General features: G+C 39.7%; 1 protein-coding gene across 4 annotated transcripts in view; it reads left to right on the forward strand.

Annotated features, from left to right (window-relative positions):
- Window positions 1-12,923: 12,923 nt before the first annotated feature.
- The window catches only part of HERC2 (HECT and RLD domain containing E3 ubiquitin protein ligase 2), a 101,551-nt gene continuing 98,810 nt past the window's right edge, over window positions 12,924-15,664 (forward strand). For 2 of the 4 annotated variants that reach the window (XM_030277734.4, XM_030277750.4), the window contains exons 1-2: window positions 12,924-13,063; window positions 13,782-13,901. In XM_030277734.4, the coding sequence (XP_030133594.4) occupies window positions 13,830-13,901 (72 nt within the window). In that variant the 5' untranslated portion in view covers window positions 12,924-13,063; window positions 13,782-13,829. Of the gene's footprint in view, window positions 13,064-13,295; window positions 13,425-13,781; window positions 13,902-15,664 lie in introns of those variants that run through there. The other 2 variants (XM_030277740.4, XM_041717353.2) reach the window with 2 other exon arrangements.

Consider the following 15,664-nt stretch of genomic DNA (forward strand, 5'->3'; position numbering starts at 1 on the left):
AGAGCTAAATTTCAATGTAATATTTGCATAACAGGCAAAAATATCTTACAGGGCAAAATCATATTTACTCTGTATCACCATTACAGTATTGAAACAAGACTCTGAAAAGCTGAACAGCAAAGCTGAATTAATACATGCAAAGTAATTTTCATTTGCAGGGTTATTTATTTTGTACTTTCCCCATTATTATCTTTCTTTACTTTGTTGCAGTAATATTTTGGATGTACTAGAATTAGTGACATGTTAATTGCTACTGTCCATTTTGATGGACATTAATGCTTTAAGGTTCAAACTCTAACTTAATTTGGCCCAGTAGCAGCTCTTTCCAGCTAAACTAAGCTAACAAGACTGCCATGTAGATTTAATAGCAGGTACTCAATACCAATGAAGTAAGGCAAAGCATCGCTTAGAGTCAGTCTATCAAAATTGTCTGTCTCTGTGGTGATTAATCTAGAAAACATCCAATGTACCAAGCAGCTGTAAAAGCACTGCAACTGATTTACTTTTTGAATTAGAGTAGTGAAATATTAAAGCTATATCAGATGTCCTCATTGCTACTGAAATGCCACTTGACCAGAGTCAGCAGCCAGCAAGCCTTTGTTACGTGCAGAGGAGTTAGTGCTGTGTTAGCTACTGAAATGAGAGCTGTTTGCATAAATGGAAAAACTTCCGTCCTTATGTAGTTTTGACCACTCAAAGTATCATCCACAAAGCCACTTATGACAGTTATGTGAAGTAGTTGGAGGCCTGTTTGTTGCTCCACTTATAAATATCTAAGGTGTTGGCTATTTTTGCCCCTGTTGGACTCCATCAGGGTAGCTAATTTTCAGCTAAGACAGTGTGAGACTCTTCCACAGACCAGCAAAAGATGCCAAAATAAGATGTAACATATGTTTTCCAAAATGTTGAAGATAATTAAAACTTACACTGATTTCTTAATATATGAAAAATCTTCCAGAGTACATACAACCTTGTATATTTCAGCATCTCTTATATTACTATACTTGTCAGCAGGGGATTGACAAAGTGGTGAGGATGTTACCTCAGCATTGTCTGTAATACTCTGGACAATTGGTAAAAAGTGAAAAATTAGGGCATGAGTGGATTTATGTGCAGTAATATTTGTATGGGTAGACTCTTTTAGATCCTTTCTTTTGTTTCCAGTTAACTTGCCTTCACTCTATGGTAGCAGAGTTTTCTCTCATCTACCCTGTGAAGTGTTCTTGTGATAAAACTGCATTAAATGGTGGAGTAACTCCCTGAACTTCTTTTGGACTTTGTTCTGAATAACTCCTGTATCTGGTACCCAAAAGGAAGGATTCAAGCAAATTGCTATTACTTAATCAGTTAGTGAAAAATGAAAATAGACAACACAGCCTAAATTACTATTCTAAAGTAATTTTTAAAACAGAAATGTCTGGAGCTATTCCTCAGGGCTGGAGCATTAGAGAAAAACCTCACTGTAGAAGAGTCTTCAATAAAAAGCATTTCCTAGTGAAACTCATGTTAGATTGCAGGTCTCAAAAAAGAGATTATATTGGGGCAGCAGAGGGATGGGCGATGACCCCTCTCTGATGACCAGTGGCAGCTCACATGGAAATGGAATGAAGTGCTGTCAGGAGAGGTTTAGGTTGGACATCAGGAGAATGTTCTTCACTAGAGGTTCACCACAGGTGGTTGCCCTGCTCCCCATGGGAATCGTGATGGCACTAAGCCTGTCAGGGTCCAAGAAGTCATATGGTTAAGTTTTAGGTAATCCTGTGAAAAGCAGGGAGTTGGACTTGATTATCTTAATGCATCCATTCCAACTTTAGAATAACATAAAATATCTTTATATTCTATGATTCTATAGCTTAAATGATTTTTTTTGCCTTACCAGGTTCCTAAGTAGGTTCAGTAACTGTTTTTTAAAATATTGTATTGTTGTATTTTGGAATTAAATTATTTTCCTGATTATTATGTACATGATAAATATATTATCATAGCTTGTTATTTTTCTATTAAACATTGTAAAGGTAATATGACAAGAAGCATTGTGTTTGTAGTAATATTTTTATTGAGGTGACAAAGGTTAACAAATTTGATTTAAATTTGGACATTATAATTCCCTGCTAAAAAGTATTCTGATAGTGCAGAGAAGCAGCACTGTCATTACAGAGAGGCTGTAATGACAATTTTGAGCTACTATTTTCTGAACAGAGAACTTTACAGTCAACACATGAATTGCTAACCAAATCTAGTTTATAATTTCCTGGGAGTAAGCCATCTGTAGTGTAATGTAACAGGACTAACATTACTGGAGTGACTGCATTTAACTTATTATCAAAATTGATTTTAGAAATGAGATGAGAATCCTGTGACCTCTCTTCTTAATTAAAAAAAAATAAAAATAATAAAATGATAAACATGTGGCAAATTTTTCTTAAAGGTCACAGAAATAGCCATGACAAGAGTTTATTCTGACCACCATCTGTATATTTCAGTCTTACAATCTTGATTTAGGTTGCACTTCACTGTCTTTCTTTCTTGTGTAGTGAGAAGGAAGATGCCTGTACTTCTCAGTGCAATTCCTCCATCTCACTTTGGGGTAGAATGAGTTGCATTTGAGGTGTCTATCCCTTTTCACTAGAAGTAGTCCAAAGGACTATCTCAGAATGGATAATGCCAGCTAAAATGAATCCTACCTGTACTTCACAACAGTGTAAGTGGGAGGAGAATTGATGGTCACTGATTACAACAAAACAATATGTTTCTGGAGTATCGTATCTGATATTTCTGTATTTTATATGCATAATTGTAGTGACATATCTCCAATTATATCTAGTTTATATACCTGTAAATCAGTTCTAACTTTTACTTTTTACAGTTCTAACTGATTTACTCCTGGTCAAACCTTGTGTCTGCAGCTGTATTTCTCAGACAAGAAGTAAATACAACAGAATACTTCAAATGGGATTTCAGCTGTTTGTCCTCAAAACAGGAAGGAAGGCAGGCATAATTTGAGTAATTTATAAAAGTAAGGAGATCTTTTTACCTATGACATACTGTACATTAAAAAGATATTAACAAACATTACTAATATCAGAATCAGGACTACTTCAATATAAATGTGACAGGCTGTAAAACAAGATTTACCTTTTGGCTCTGCTTTCAAATGCAGTATGTTACCTTCAAAGTCAGTTTCGATTTTCTCAGGTTCTCTTGAGGCTGTGCTAATAAATAATAGTATCAAAGAGAAAAGTGAATTATCAAGCAACTGAAAATAATTTAAAATGCCATCAGTAACTGAAAGGGTTGATGGTATGAGTGACAAAGTCTAAAAACTAAAAATCACTTTTGTCTTTAATGGATTATGGGGAAAGAGTCCTTCTGGAAAGAAGTAGAAGCAGGAATCAGACTCTTCAGGTGGTGGAAGATGAGTATTTGGTGTTTTGAAATGCATATGTATATAGGGCCAGAAGTGCACACAATTGCCAGGGGTTATTTGTGTGAGTGATAGGGAAGCTGTAGAGGAAGGGCTCTGAGATTTGTGATAAAGCAGGACAACTCCCCACCAGCATGGCTATCACAGCTTTCTATCACAGAGAAGCAGTCAGTCAAATTTATAGCAAAGTTTTCATAAATGTTTGTTGAAATCTTCCATACTGTCTGCAAATACAGCAGTAATTTGAAATTGATACAGATGAGAAGATTCATAGCAGAGTTTTCCCAGGCTCTAATTTTCTTCAAAGGAATATGAATAAGGTGCAAAAGATATTCAAGGTCTGATTTTTCGAAAATACTGATAACTGGCATGTTGAATCTGATTTTTGAAAAAACTGGCATGTTGAAATGATGTATCAGAGACAAATCTGTGATCTAGTTGAAAGGGCATGCAAAACTATGGCTCTGAAGAAAGCATTATATGATGGGCCTGGGTCCTGTGCAGTGGTCAGTGGTGTTAATACTTCTGTACTGAGAGCAGAAAAGACAACAGGTGCAAATGCTGTTGGTTGCAAGTTTATTGTGCTTGTAGCCAACATAACACAAATCAGCAGAAGACCAAGTGCAGGAACAAGCTGAAGCACACATTGTCCCAGTAGATTGTTTTCCTTCCTGTTTGAGCTTATTTAATTTTAGATCTCTAACATTGTTGGCGTCCCAACCCCAAACTTTATTGGCGCAATATACATTATTAGCATATCTGAAATATCATGCAATTCTCCCTTGAGGATAAAACAAGTTCCCAAAATTGTAATATGTGGGGTTGGCAAAACAGAAGAGCTGCAAAAAACTCTGTTTATGAAAGGGCATGCTGGAGAAGCCCAGCACAGATTCTCCACAACATTTTTTACACCTCTCTGTAAACAGAGCTGTGGACAGTTGCTTGATTAATTAGGACAAGTAGCCTGGTTATTTTGGGCTTGGATTTATTTAAAATGTTAAAGGATAGACCTAACATTTTGCCTTTATTCCCTTTCCTCCTCCCCCACCCTAGCCATTATATTTGGGACTGTGCTTTGACCCACCTGCCCTTGACCTTTCTATTCTACTTCTAATGCCCCTCCCAACATCCTGTAGCCAAGACAATCCATGGCAAAAGATAAACTTGTCCTAACTTTTTCTTGTTTTAAAGTAAATCGGTTCTTTTTTCCTTATAAAGCATTTTGGTATGAAAGGATACCATATGGCTCTAGGTTAACAAATCCTTTGTAGAAACACCGCTTCCTTTCCTGTTTAAATGAGTAAAGGTTTCCTATCAACATTCACAGAGGATTTCCCTATATACTGAGCAATGTATAAAAGCTAAAGTAGTTTTGGCCACCTTCCAGGCATTAAGAGAAATACAATACTTGGTAGCTTCTAAATGGAAGGAATTAAAATTAGCATCCCACTTCCTTCTCATATATTGGGAGATTTTTCTTATGCACTGATCATTGGCTAAAGGTTACTGTTCTCATCTCTATCTAGTAAAATTTCTTTCTGCTGTAGCCACCCACCCTAAGTAAAGGGCATGAGACTTTTTTATTTTTGAGATCAAATAGATTTAATGCTTTTTCTCATTCTGGCAAATCACTTTCATTTTGGTTCTAAGGTTTCTGCAATGATCTAGTTGTGCATAATAAATTAGGAACAAATTGCAACATTCATGTTTAAACTCAAAATTCAAAATGGTCTTGCTGCTGAAAGTACCTACTGAATATTCCTCCATCATTTTCAATTATTGTGAAGCACTTGTGTTGCATTGTCCATTGAAGGGTTAAGTTGCAAATTTGAATGCTGATATTTGAATACTGTTAATCTGTTTCCATGGTATTAGGACAATTCTGCCCTCAATAGATAGGTTAGTATAACAATGATGATATATTTCAATTTCCATAATTTAATACCATGTTGATTTTTACCACCCTTAGCATTTCCTTATGGTTTGGGTGGATTTTTAAATTACATCTTGACCAGTATGCAAATCTAATATTTGTAGGTGATCAGTTTTATGAATATACTTTAGCACTGTAATAGATCCTTAGGTAGTATTATTAGCTAACCTTATACAGAATGTTCCTGTAATTGAAAAGGTCTTTTAAATGCAAGCATTTTCTTATTTTCTTCTTCTCAGTTGAGAATTATATTTAATTTGAAAGTTATAGACAGCCTATGGAAGTTGCTATTTTCTAGTACATAGAGGAGGGTATTTTTTAGTATATGGAATATATATATATAAATATATATTTTTTTTCATCTGAATTGCTGACATATGCATTACTTTATGCCAAATGTTTTTAATTTCAACAGGTCTGTAATGGATATCTGAATATCTGTGTGATGTATGCTTCCAACACCTCATGAAGATCTGTCTAGTGGGCATACCAAGCTGGCATTTCCAAAACTACTTTGCAAGTCAGAGAACAACATGCAGCTCGAATCTTTTATGAAGTGATTATTTTGAATTGATAATTTAAAGAAATATATGAAGAGCCACAGAGAATTCATTATTGTTGATGCCTTTAGAGATGCAGGATGAAATGCGATCAGTCTGGTTTGGGCTGTAAAGCAAGAGACTCCCCAGATAGAAACACTGGGTCTGGCCTGGGGGAAGCAAAACAGCTGTTCTTCTCTAATGGAAGACATAACCAGGAAAGCAAGCTTCTGGGCCTGTGTTTTTCTGGAAGACTAAAAACTAGCATGGTTAGCATTGAGTGAGTGAGGCTACATGTATGAGTAAGGTTATATGCGGCTGAATTTCTGAGCTTAATGAAGCTGATGAAAACGTTACTGCATGCTTTAACAAGGATGGAATTCACTATAATATTAAAAATAATTAACTATGCAAAATGTGATTAACAATGAATTCTAATTAGCTACCTGTGGAAATTGTGTCTTTATTCTCACAGTTTTTCCTTTTTTTCCCCCACTCCTCTGTACTCTGAATTGCTTTTTCAACACCACCTCTGCAACTGAGTTGTGTCAGATTTGCAATATACTGTGATTCACGCAACAGTGTTTTCACAAAGAAAAATTGTCACAGGAGAAGAACTTGTTAAAATTTTGACTGTAAGCAATATTTGTCATTTTGAATTGGAATAATAAAAGACGGGGAGGGGCTAACCTAATTCTGTTTAATGGAGAAACAACACAGTTTCCACACTAGAACTTACAGACTGCCCAGCAAAGGTAGGAGTGCAATCACCCTGGAAGTGCAGAAGAATGCAAAGGATTTAGGTTGGAAAGGAGATCCATTAGAGAAATGGAAGAGATGTAGCAGAGCTGTTACCACTGAAAATGAGAAAGGAACAGAAAGCCATGCACACAGATGGAAGATCTTGTTTCATTGTTCTGAGGAGCGTGAGGAAAGACAGGCTACTGACTGCAAGAGGCTTGGGTTTCTGAACATGGAAACTGCTTCCTTTGATTGGTTATTCTTCTCCTTATGTAAATAATATTTATTCAGTAATGAAATTGGCTAGTAGAAAGTGCTATTGTGACTGTTTAGAAATATTGGTGAATATGGGAAAGGAGGAGAATCCCCTTGTGTCCTTACTGTTCTGTTTTCCCCCTGCAGAAAGCACTGGTGTGGCATAATAATACATATTGACCAATTTGAACTGATGGCATTCTTTGCAAATAACACAGTAAAGAAATAATGGGCCTTACCATGAGCTTTTAATTGTATAAAACTGAAATTTAGGCCAACTGTTCAGTTCACAGAGTATTGCAATAATAAAGGCTAATTGTAGAAATTTCCTACTTTCTTTGGGAAAGCCTCCATCCTTCAGAAGTAAGCCAGGGAATTCTTTGAGACGTATTTTAAGCCTGAAGTGGACTGGATTTTGTGTTTTGTGTATAATAATACACAAAGGCTTCCAAACTTAGTGGGACTGCTCAACACAAATGGCTCTTGACAAAAAAAAATTACAAACAAAACAGGCATTGTCTTGCAGTGAGCAGTTAGGCGCTGCTTTTACAGAGATGGTTTTGTGTCCCATTCGCATGCATAACACTTCTTGATATTCACTAATGAGAGACAAAAACGCCCCACATTCCATTGCTGTTATAACTAGAATGGATTCCCTAGAGTGTACACATTTAAAATAATTATTAATTAGTAAAGATTTCATGCTGACACCAAGAAGACCTGCAGGTAGGACTAGATGCTATTTTTTTTAAAACATACACTTGCTTATTTTTGTCCCTTTTTCATTAAAAAAAAAATAGTAAAAATTGTTCTCACCATTTGTTCATTGGCTCTTAAAGTTTTGCATTTAGATTTAATTTCCTGAGAATGCAATTGCCTCAATTTGTGAAACTGGTCTTATCAATACTTAGGAACTAATTTTCACAACTGAAATAGAAAGAAATATGGCACTGCACAGATTGTCCAAAGATACTTCTCTTTCTTCTGCCTGTTCTGCTTCAGATTCTTATGATAGATTTACTTCATTCAATTAATGTCCCTCCTCACCTCCTTAGGCTGGCCTGACAGTGTTACAAATTGGAGGTGAGTGTACTGACTGCATGGAGGTGAGGGTACCATTCATGCTACCAGCCCTACCTTCTTCAAGTTTTCACAAGTCCCATGTGTATCACCAGACATTATTCCTCTACATCCTGCACCTCTACAGCACCTTGCCTCTTGTAGACGGCAGTGTGGTTCCTCTACCACATTTACAACAAAAGAGAGGTCTCCTGCCCATAGCCTAACATTTCTAAAGTACTCTGTATTGTTTGTAGGTGTTCTAAGAGGTAGACCAGAAAATGTGACCCCTTGGTTTTAGTGTGCCTTTAATTTTGATATCTTTAAGTTTTGCTTTAATCTATAATAAGAATGAATTGATCTAGAATATGCCTAGAAGTGGATACAAGTAAATGAGTGACTGTATCTGAGCATGGAAACTAGATTTTTCCATGTCCAACAATTTCTCTGGAGGAAGTAAGAGAGATGGGGGCAGATTTTGACAGACTTGTAGTGAATGCAGTGAGCTGCACCTAGCTCACTAGCTCTCTGCCCTGCAGCTCCTGAGGATGTTGGTGTCTCTAAGGCAAGGCTATCATTGAATCACAGAATGGTTTGGGCTGGAACAGATCTTAAAGGTCATCTCTTTCTAAACCCCTTGCCATGGGCAGGGACACCTTCCACTAGACCAGGCTGCTCAGAGCCCCATCTAACCCGGCCTTGAACACTTCCAGGGGTGGGGCATCCACAGCTCCTCTGGGTAGCCTGTGCTAGTGCCTCAATACCTTCACAGAGAAGAGTTTCTTCCTAATATCTAAATGAGGTGTGCATTTGAAAATCCATCGGATCCACTTAATGATTATCTTGGATGTAAAGCAGGTTGCTCAAGCAACCTACAGCACTAAGAATGATGCCTGGAGAACTGATTTGCAGGATCATATAACCCTGCTTTAAGATGGAAATATGCATCAGGAGAGTGAAACACAAGTCTTAGAGTGGTATCATTTCAACAGTTTCTCTTGAACTTGTCTTCTGAAGTCCGTCAGACCTTCATTACTTTGGTCAGTTTAAAGTAATACAGCTTGCCATTGCTATGTAAATAACATCAGAATAACAGCTATTGGTGGACTTAATACTGCAAATGCTCTGTATAATGACAAACTTCAGGTTCCTGAGACTATAAATTTTCTGATTATTTAAAAAAACCCTGTTTTTAATAATGTTATCAAATAAATTATTCATGCAGTTGTACCAGACATACTTACTCTCTGGAAAATGTGGTGGATGCATATTTTTATAATTGAGAATGCAATTTGATATTGCCCCATGCTATTACAGTGCATTTCAAATGGAAAAAAATGTTCATCAGAAGTGAAATCTAAATCTGGATATACAAAATAACCCATAAATTCTTCATAAGTATCTCTGGCTTTGAATTTCCATGGTTAATGCACTCAAATACAATTTTTGTTGAAGTCAGTATGTACCTGCTAATTGAACCAGTGATTCAAATCTAATGATTTGGATCATTGAGCACTTTCCAAATTCTTCACATTGAGTTCCAGCAAAGGCTATTGCCATTTTTTATTTAATAAAAGAAAACTTCTGGACATTAATGTAGACTGTCTAAAGATGATAATCTTGAAAAGCCAAGCCAGAACTAACACTGAATGCTGCATATACAAATTATGCTATTTAGATATGACTTGCAAACCGTTTTAACAATCAGTAGGCACAACCAGTGGGCACTGTGGTTTCAAGCAAGTTTTCATATTTCCTTTTAGACTGGGCTACATACATAAAATATAGAATCATAAAATATCCTGACTTGGAAGGGACCCACATGCATCATTGAGTCCACCTCCTGGTCCTGCACAGGACACTCTCAAGAGTCACACCATGTGCCTGAGAATGTTGTCCAAATACTTCTTGAACTCTGTCAGGCTGGTGCTGTGACCACTTCCCTGGGAAGCCTGTTCAGTTGCCCAACCACCCTCTGAGTGAAAATCACTTTCTTAATACCCAACATAAATTTCTCCGGGCAACTTCAGGCCATTTCCTTGGCAATTGTTACTAGCCAACACAAAGAACTGCGTCTGCCCCTCCTCTTTCCCTTATGAGGAAGTTGTAGACTGCAGTGAGGTCTCCTCTCAGTCTCCTTTTCTGGCTGAAGAGACAAAGTGACCTCAGGCCCTACTCATACAACTTCCCCTCAAGGTCCTTCACCATCATTTTGTCTCTCCTTTGGACACTCTCTAATAGCTTGGTACCTTTTCTATATTGCAGTGCCCAAAAAAAGCATACAATATTCAAGGTGAGGCTGCCCCAGAGCAGAGCAGAGCAGGACAATCCCCTCCCTTGCCCAGCTGATGATGTTGTGCCTGATGCTCCCCAGGACACAGCTGGCCCTCCTGGCTGCCATGGCACTGCTGACTCATGTTCAACTTGCCATCAACCCGGACTCCCAGATCTCCTGCTGCTCTCCAGCATCTCATTCCCCAGTTGGGATGCACATCCAGGGATGCCCCATCTCAGGTGTAGAATCTGGCATTTGTCCTTGTTGAAATTCATTGCCCAGCCCTCTGATTTTTCAAGATCCCTCTGCAAAGCCTCTCTGTCTTTGGGGGAGTCCACAACTCTTTCCAATTTAGCATCACTGACAAACTCACTTAGTATTCAAAGTCATTTATGAAAATATTGAAGAGCACTGATCCGAAAATGGAGCCCTGCCAAACTCCACTAGTGAGAGGTCACCAGCCTGATATAACCCCACTTACTATAACCTTTTGTGTGACCCATGAGCCACTTGCTCACCCATTGCATGTGTTTATCCAGCCGAATGATGTACAGCCACCGCAATGGAACTGATCGGCCTGTAGTTACCAGGGCCATCCTTCTTACCCTGCTTGAAAATCAGGACAACACTGATGGACTCCTGCACCTTCAAAAGGATTTTCACAGGATTTTCCCTGACCAGCTTGAAGTCTGCTCTCCTCATATCCAGAGGTGAAGTTTTGATGGTACTTTTCCTCCTGCCAACTGAGAATTTAAACTGGGTTGCTTTGGGATTACTGCTGCCAAAACAGCCACCAATCACACCTCACTCATGACACCCTCTCAATTAGCAAACTGAAAAATCAAGGAGGGCACCTTTCCTAGTCAGCTGCCTTAATACCAGCATCAAGAAGTTATTGTCTGGGTGTTTTAGGAAACTTCTGGACCTGTTTGCACTGGCTGTGTGTTATTCCCAGTTAAAATCTGGCAAGTTGAAGTCTGCCATAAGGACAAGGATAGTCGATTTAGAGGTGTCCCTTAGTTCCTTAAAGAATTATTCAATCAGTGTTGCCATCCTGGCTGGGTGACCTATATTAGACTCCCATGATGACATCTGCTTTATTTGTTTGTCCCTTAATCCTTATGTTTCAAAGCAGTTTTTATCCCTATCTGGATTATGTCAATATGACTACTTTCTTACATTTTCAGTCTGCCAGGTAAGACAAAAGTGTTTCCCATCCTGGTGCACTAACATGTAGGCATTTGGGAGTGTTTTTCAAAGGAAACTACTTTTGGTTTTGAAAGCCCATATTTAAAACTTTATATGAGTAACTTGAGGAAATGGAGTATTTCTATATTTTTATATAAATTTTGAGGCATTTCAGAAGTTTTATAGAGTATTTTACTTGAAGTGCCTACTGTATCTTGATTCAAGAGAGGTCTGTGATAAATGACAGACTAACCAGGTAGGTCATGGCTGCTTTTTTTTACCTTGAAGATGAAGCCCAGAGAATCAAATTATCCGTTTTATTACAATGCTTCTTACATAATAACAACTAAGTGTTGTGTACCTTTGCCTAAATGCCAGCAAATGGTCTCAGTTCTGTTAGCATTTCATTGACATTCAGTCTGTGGCTTCATGTTGGCCAAAGCCAATGATAGTCCCATCTGCCAAGTCTTGCTCTACATTCCTAATCCCTCAGCTGCCAGGGAACAGGAGTCTAAGTATTGTGAGAAACTTGACTTTTGATTAATTTGAATTTCAAACTACAACTATTCATCCCTAACAAACTTATGCTGAAGGATGATTATTTGCCTCAGAGCAGTTTCTCCCTTAAGCAATCAGTCAAGAATTGCCTCCAAACTCCTGTCATTGCCTGCCATTAGCAAGTTCACACTTTATTCCCCAGCATCCTTATTCCTTCATGTCTAGTGGCATCACTTTACCGTCTCCAGCCTCTCTTCCTTCCCTGGTTACAGAAGATCCAGAGGAGGCAGAGTTACTCATGTTTTCTTTGTATTGGTCTTTACTTACAAAACCAGCAATGGGCAAAAACTTATGCACAGGAAGATCCAGCTGAATGAGTTTCTTTACTGTGTGGATGACCTTGCACTGAAACAGATTGTGCAGAGGGGTTGTGGAGTCCCCTTCATTGCAGATATCCAGGAAGCACCAGGACGATCAGAATCACAGTATTATTAGGGTTGGCAAAGACTTTGGAGGTCATCCAGTCCAACAGCTCTGCCAAGGCAGGGTCACCTAGAGCAGGTTACACAGGAACGCAGCAAGGTGGGTTCTGAATGTGCCCAGAGACACACAGTCCTGTGCCGCGTGCTCTAGCATGACCCTGCTTGAGCAGGGAGGCTGGACCAGACGCCCCAGTGCGGTCCCCTCCAGCCCGAGCTACTCGTTACTAACCTTTCTCGTTTGAAACATTTTAAAGCTACTTTTTTTTAGAAATCAACAGTGCAGTTTGCAGATGGCCCCTCAGTGATTTAAACAACCTTTTTATTTATTTATTTATTTATTTATCTCTGCATCCCGGCTGTAAGGATGCTCTGATCCCCGTTACTACCGGCGCGGCCCCGCCCGCCTGCCCACGGCCCCGGCCGCTCCCCGCCCCGCTGCGGACAGGATGTCCCGCCTCCCGCCGCTCTCCCGATTGGCAGGGAGTTCCGCTGGCGTACGGGGGGCCGAGCTTTCCCCGTCTCCAGTAGCGGAGGAGCGAGGGAGGGATCGGCGAGCGGCTCCGCCGGCGGAGGGGTGGGGGGTGGGCGGGCGAGGGAAGGAGGGGCGAGGATTACCCGGGGCCGAGCGGGCGGCGGTGGAGCGAGAGCAGGAGCCGCCGCTGCCGCTCGGTGAGTGTGAGCGCCCCGCCGGGCTCGGGGCAGGGGCGGCAGGGGCGGGAGGGCAGGCGGCGGAGGGAGCGCGGCCTCCGCTCCCATCCCGGAGCCCCGCGGAGGGACAGGCGGGGCAGCGGCGGCCCCCGCGCCGTGCGCGGCGCCCCCTGCCCGGGCGGGGCTGTGCCGCCGCTCCCGCCCTGTCCCCGGGCCGGCCCGGGCGGGGGAACCGCGGCTGGCGGCCGGCAGGGGCGGTGACAGCGGGAGGGCAGCGCGGGGGTGGGATGCTCCCGGAGAGGGGAGCCCCCGGGCTCGGCCGCCGCCGGGAGGAGGGGTGCGGGTGACCCTGATAATCGCTTTATGTTGGCCTGCGGCTTGCGTAATCTGCGATCAATTATTTATTTCATGCACCACTTACGGGGCTGAGGGGCAGCGTTAAGGCCTTTGGTGTGGCTTAGTGCAGCAGAAGGGAGGCTTCCTTCCCACGGGTGTCATAGGGAAGGGATGTGGAGGCTATTTTCTAGGTTCAGGTAGTATTCCTAATGCGTGTTCCTCTCCCCGTGCAAATTCAGGGGATATGAACGAGGGAGGTTCTTCCTCATGATACATTTTAACGATGAAGTAATCAAATAGAAGCCGTCCTAGTCTGAGCAAAAATAACCTTCTATCGTTTACTTCATGTGCTAGATTGTCTTTTTTTTTTTTTTTTTTTTTTTTTTCTTTGCTCATTCTGTAGCAGGTTGGGCTGCTCAGCCAGCCTGGAGAGTAGGCTGAAGAAGGAAACATGTCTTCTGATTCTTTTTGTCTGTCTGCTCAAGCAAGGTTTGACTCCAAATGGTTGAAGACAGACTTGCAGGTAAGGACTTTGATGGTCATATTGCATTGTGACCTTTCAGGTGCTGTTCAAGGATGCTTTTAGTCCAAAAAGCTGACAAATGGAAGATTGCAGCTCTTGAAGTAGTTAATAGGATTTCCCAAGTATGCTGATTTATAAGTGGTTTTGAAGAAACATCAAGTTATTTTGATCTGCAGATAGATCTGCATTTTCAGTCCAGTCCCTTCTGCTTTGAAACAAGCTGGGCTACGTATATGTGTTATCTTTGCTGAGTGTCAAAGCTCCTAGCAGACTATGTGGCATTTCTGCTAGAACTATAAATTCTTATTTAGGCTGTTGCTAAATGTCTTGTCTGCATACGAGCTAACAGTTTTAATGCACAGGAGAACTGAAGCGAAAGATGATGGAAATGTAATTTATAATTGGAAGGATTCAAATTAGATTTTGCTGTAGTTGTTTGCATTGTGAGTAGAGGTTTCCTTTAAATTTTGTCCTTTTTGAATTTTTTGTCAAAGGTACAAGGTTGAAATGGAAGTGGTCTTCATTGAAGTATACCAGTATTTGGTGAAAGTTTTCTTTTGTCTTAGAGGATTTCTTCATTTAGGATAGTTGCATGATATGAGGAAGAGGAGGATATTAGCATGTTTTCCCAATTCAGATTTTTGGAATAAGTGGAAAATATAGAGAAATAGAATAGTTTGGGTCAATTATGTTTGTTTTAGATGAAATGAGTAGCTAGATTAAGTCCTTGTCTCTTTATCTTCCTTTACCCAGATGTTGCATATAGATGTCTTACTTCGAGTAACCTTTCTTGGTTTCAACTCAAAACTGTGAAATTATTTTTGGGATGGGCCAGCCAGTGTTATTCTTTTGTTACTGTTAATGATAGTGGTCCTGAAAAACTCTACAATTTCCATCTTTGTGGCTTTATCCCAGATTACCTACTGATAGCCTACATGCTTGAGTTGAGTTGTTCTTATGGTTAGACAAGGATTTTCCCCCATGCAGCTGGGATTCGAAAGCAGCCTTTCTCCAGTATTTTACATCAAACAAGATAAATTGGAATCAGAAGTGACAGATATAGCCTAAGAGGTTCCATTATGTAGTAGGTCTTGAATGTAAATGCTATGAAATGACAGGGCTTGCTCTTGATTTGGCTAGATTAATTCTATTTTCCTCTTTAGTTCCTACCAAAGTAAAAGTTTCAGACTACAGTCAGATGTTTTTTCTAATATAGTAAATAAAGATGCTATACAACATTTTGGCGATAAGCATGTTAAGAAATACTTTTTTGTTTCCAGAAGGGTGGCTTTTAGATTACAAGTCTATTGCTTCAGTGATTTTTGAGTACAGGAAAATTTATCTGAAAAAGTGGCAACCTTTGTTTGCAACACCTGCTGACTATGCATTGCCTTTTTATTCTTCTGTATTATAGGGGATGAAAAATGTGACTTGTTCATGTGATTTATCAGATTTTTCCTTTTTGTAGTGCCTTTTTTCTACATCCCTTTTTTTCCCTCCCTATTTATTTAAGCTTTTCATAGGAGGATTTCAGTTGTCATCCAAAGTTTTAAGGGTTATTTTCAGTTGTGTGTATAAATGCAGCAAAATATTTGTGATTTATGAGACTGTAGTTTAGTTGATGTATTACAAGAATTCCTTTTAAGAATAAAAATCATTTGCAGCATATTTCTATGAATAAATGCTTTTACTTATATGAGTTCTTTATTTGTAATAACGAGTTAGACTCTAATTGCCAGAGTACTTTTTTTTTTCTTCCAATC

The sequence above is a fragment of the Taeniopygia guttata genome, chromosome 1 (genome assembly GCF_048771995.1).
Source record: "Taeniopygia guttata chromosome 1, bTaeGut7.mat, whole genome shotgun sequence".
Lineage (NCBI taxonomy): Eukaryota > Metazoa > Chordata > Aves > Passeriformes > Estrildidae > Taeniopygia > Taeniopygia guttata.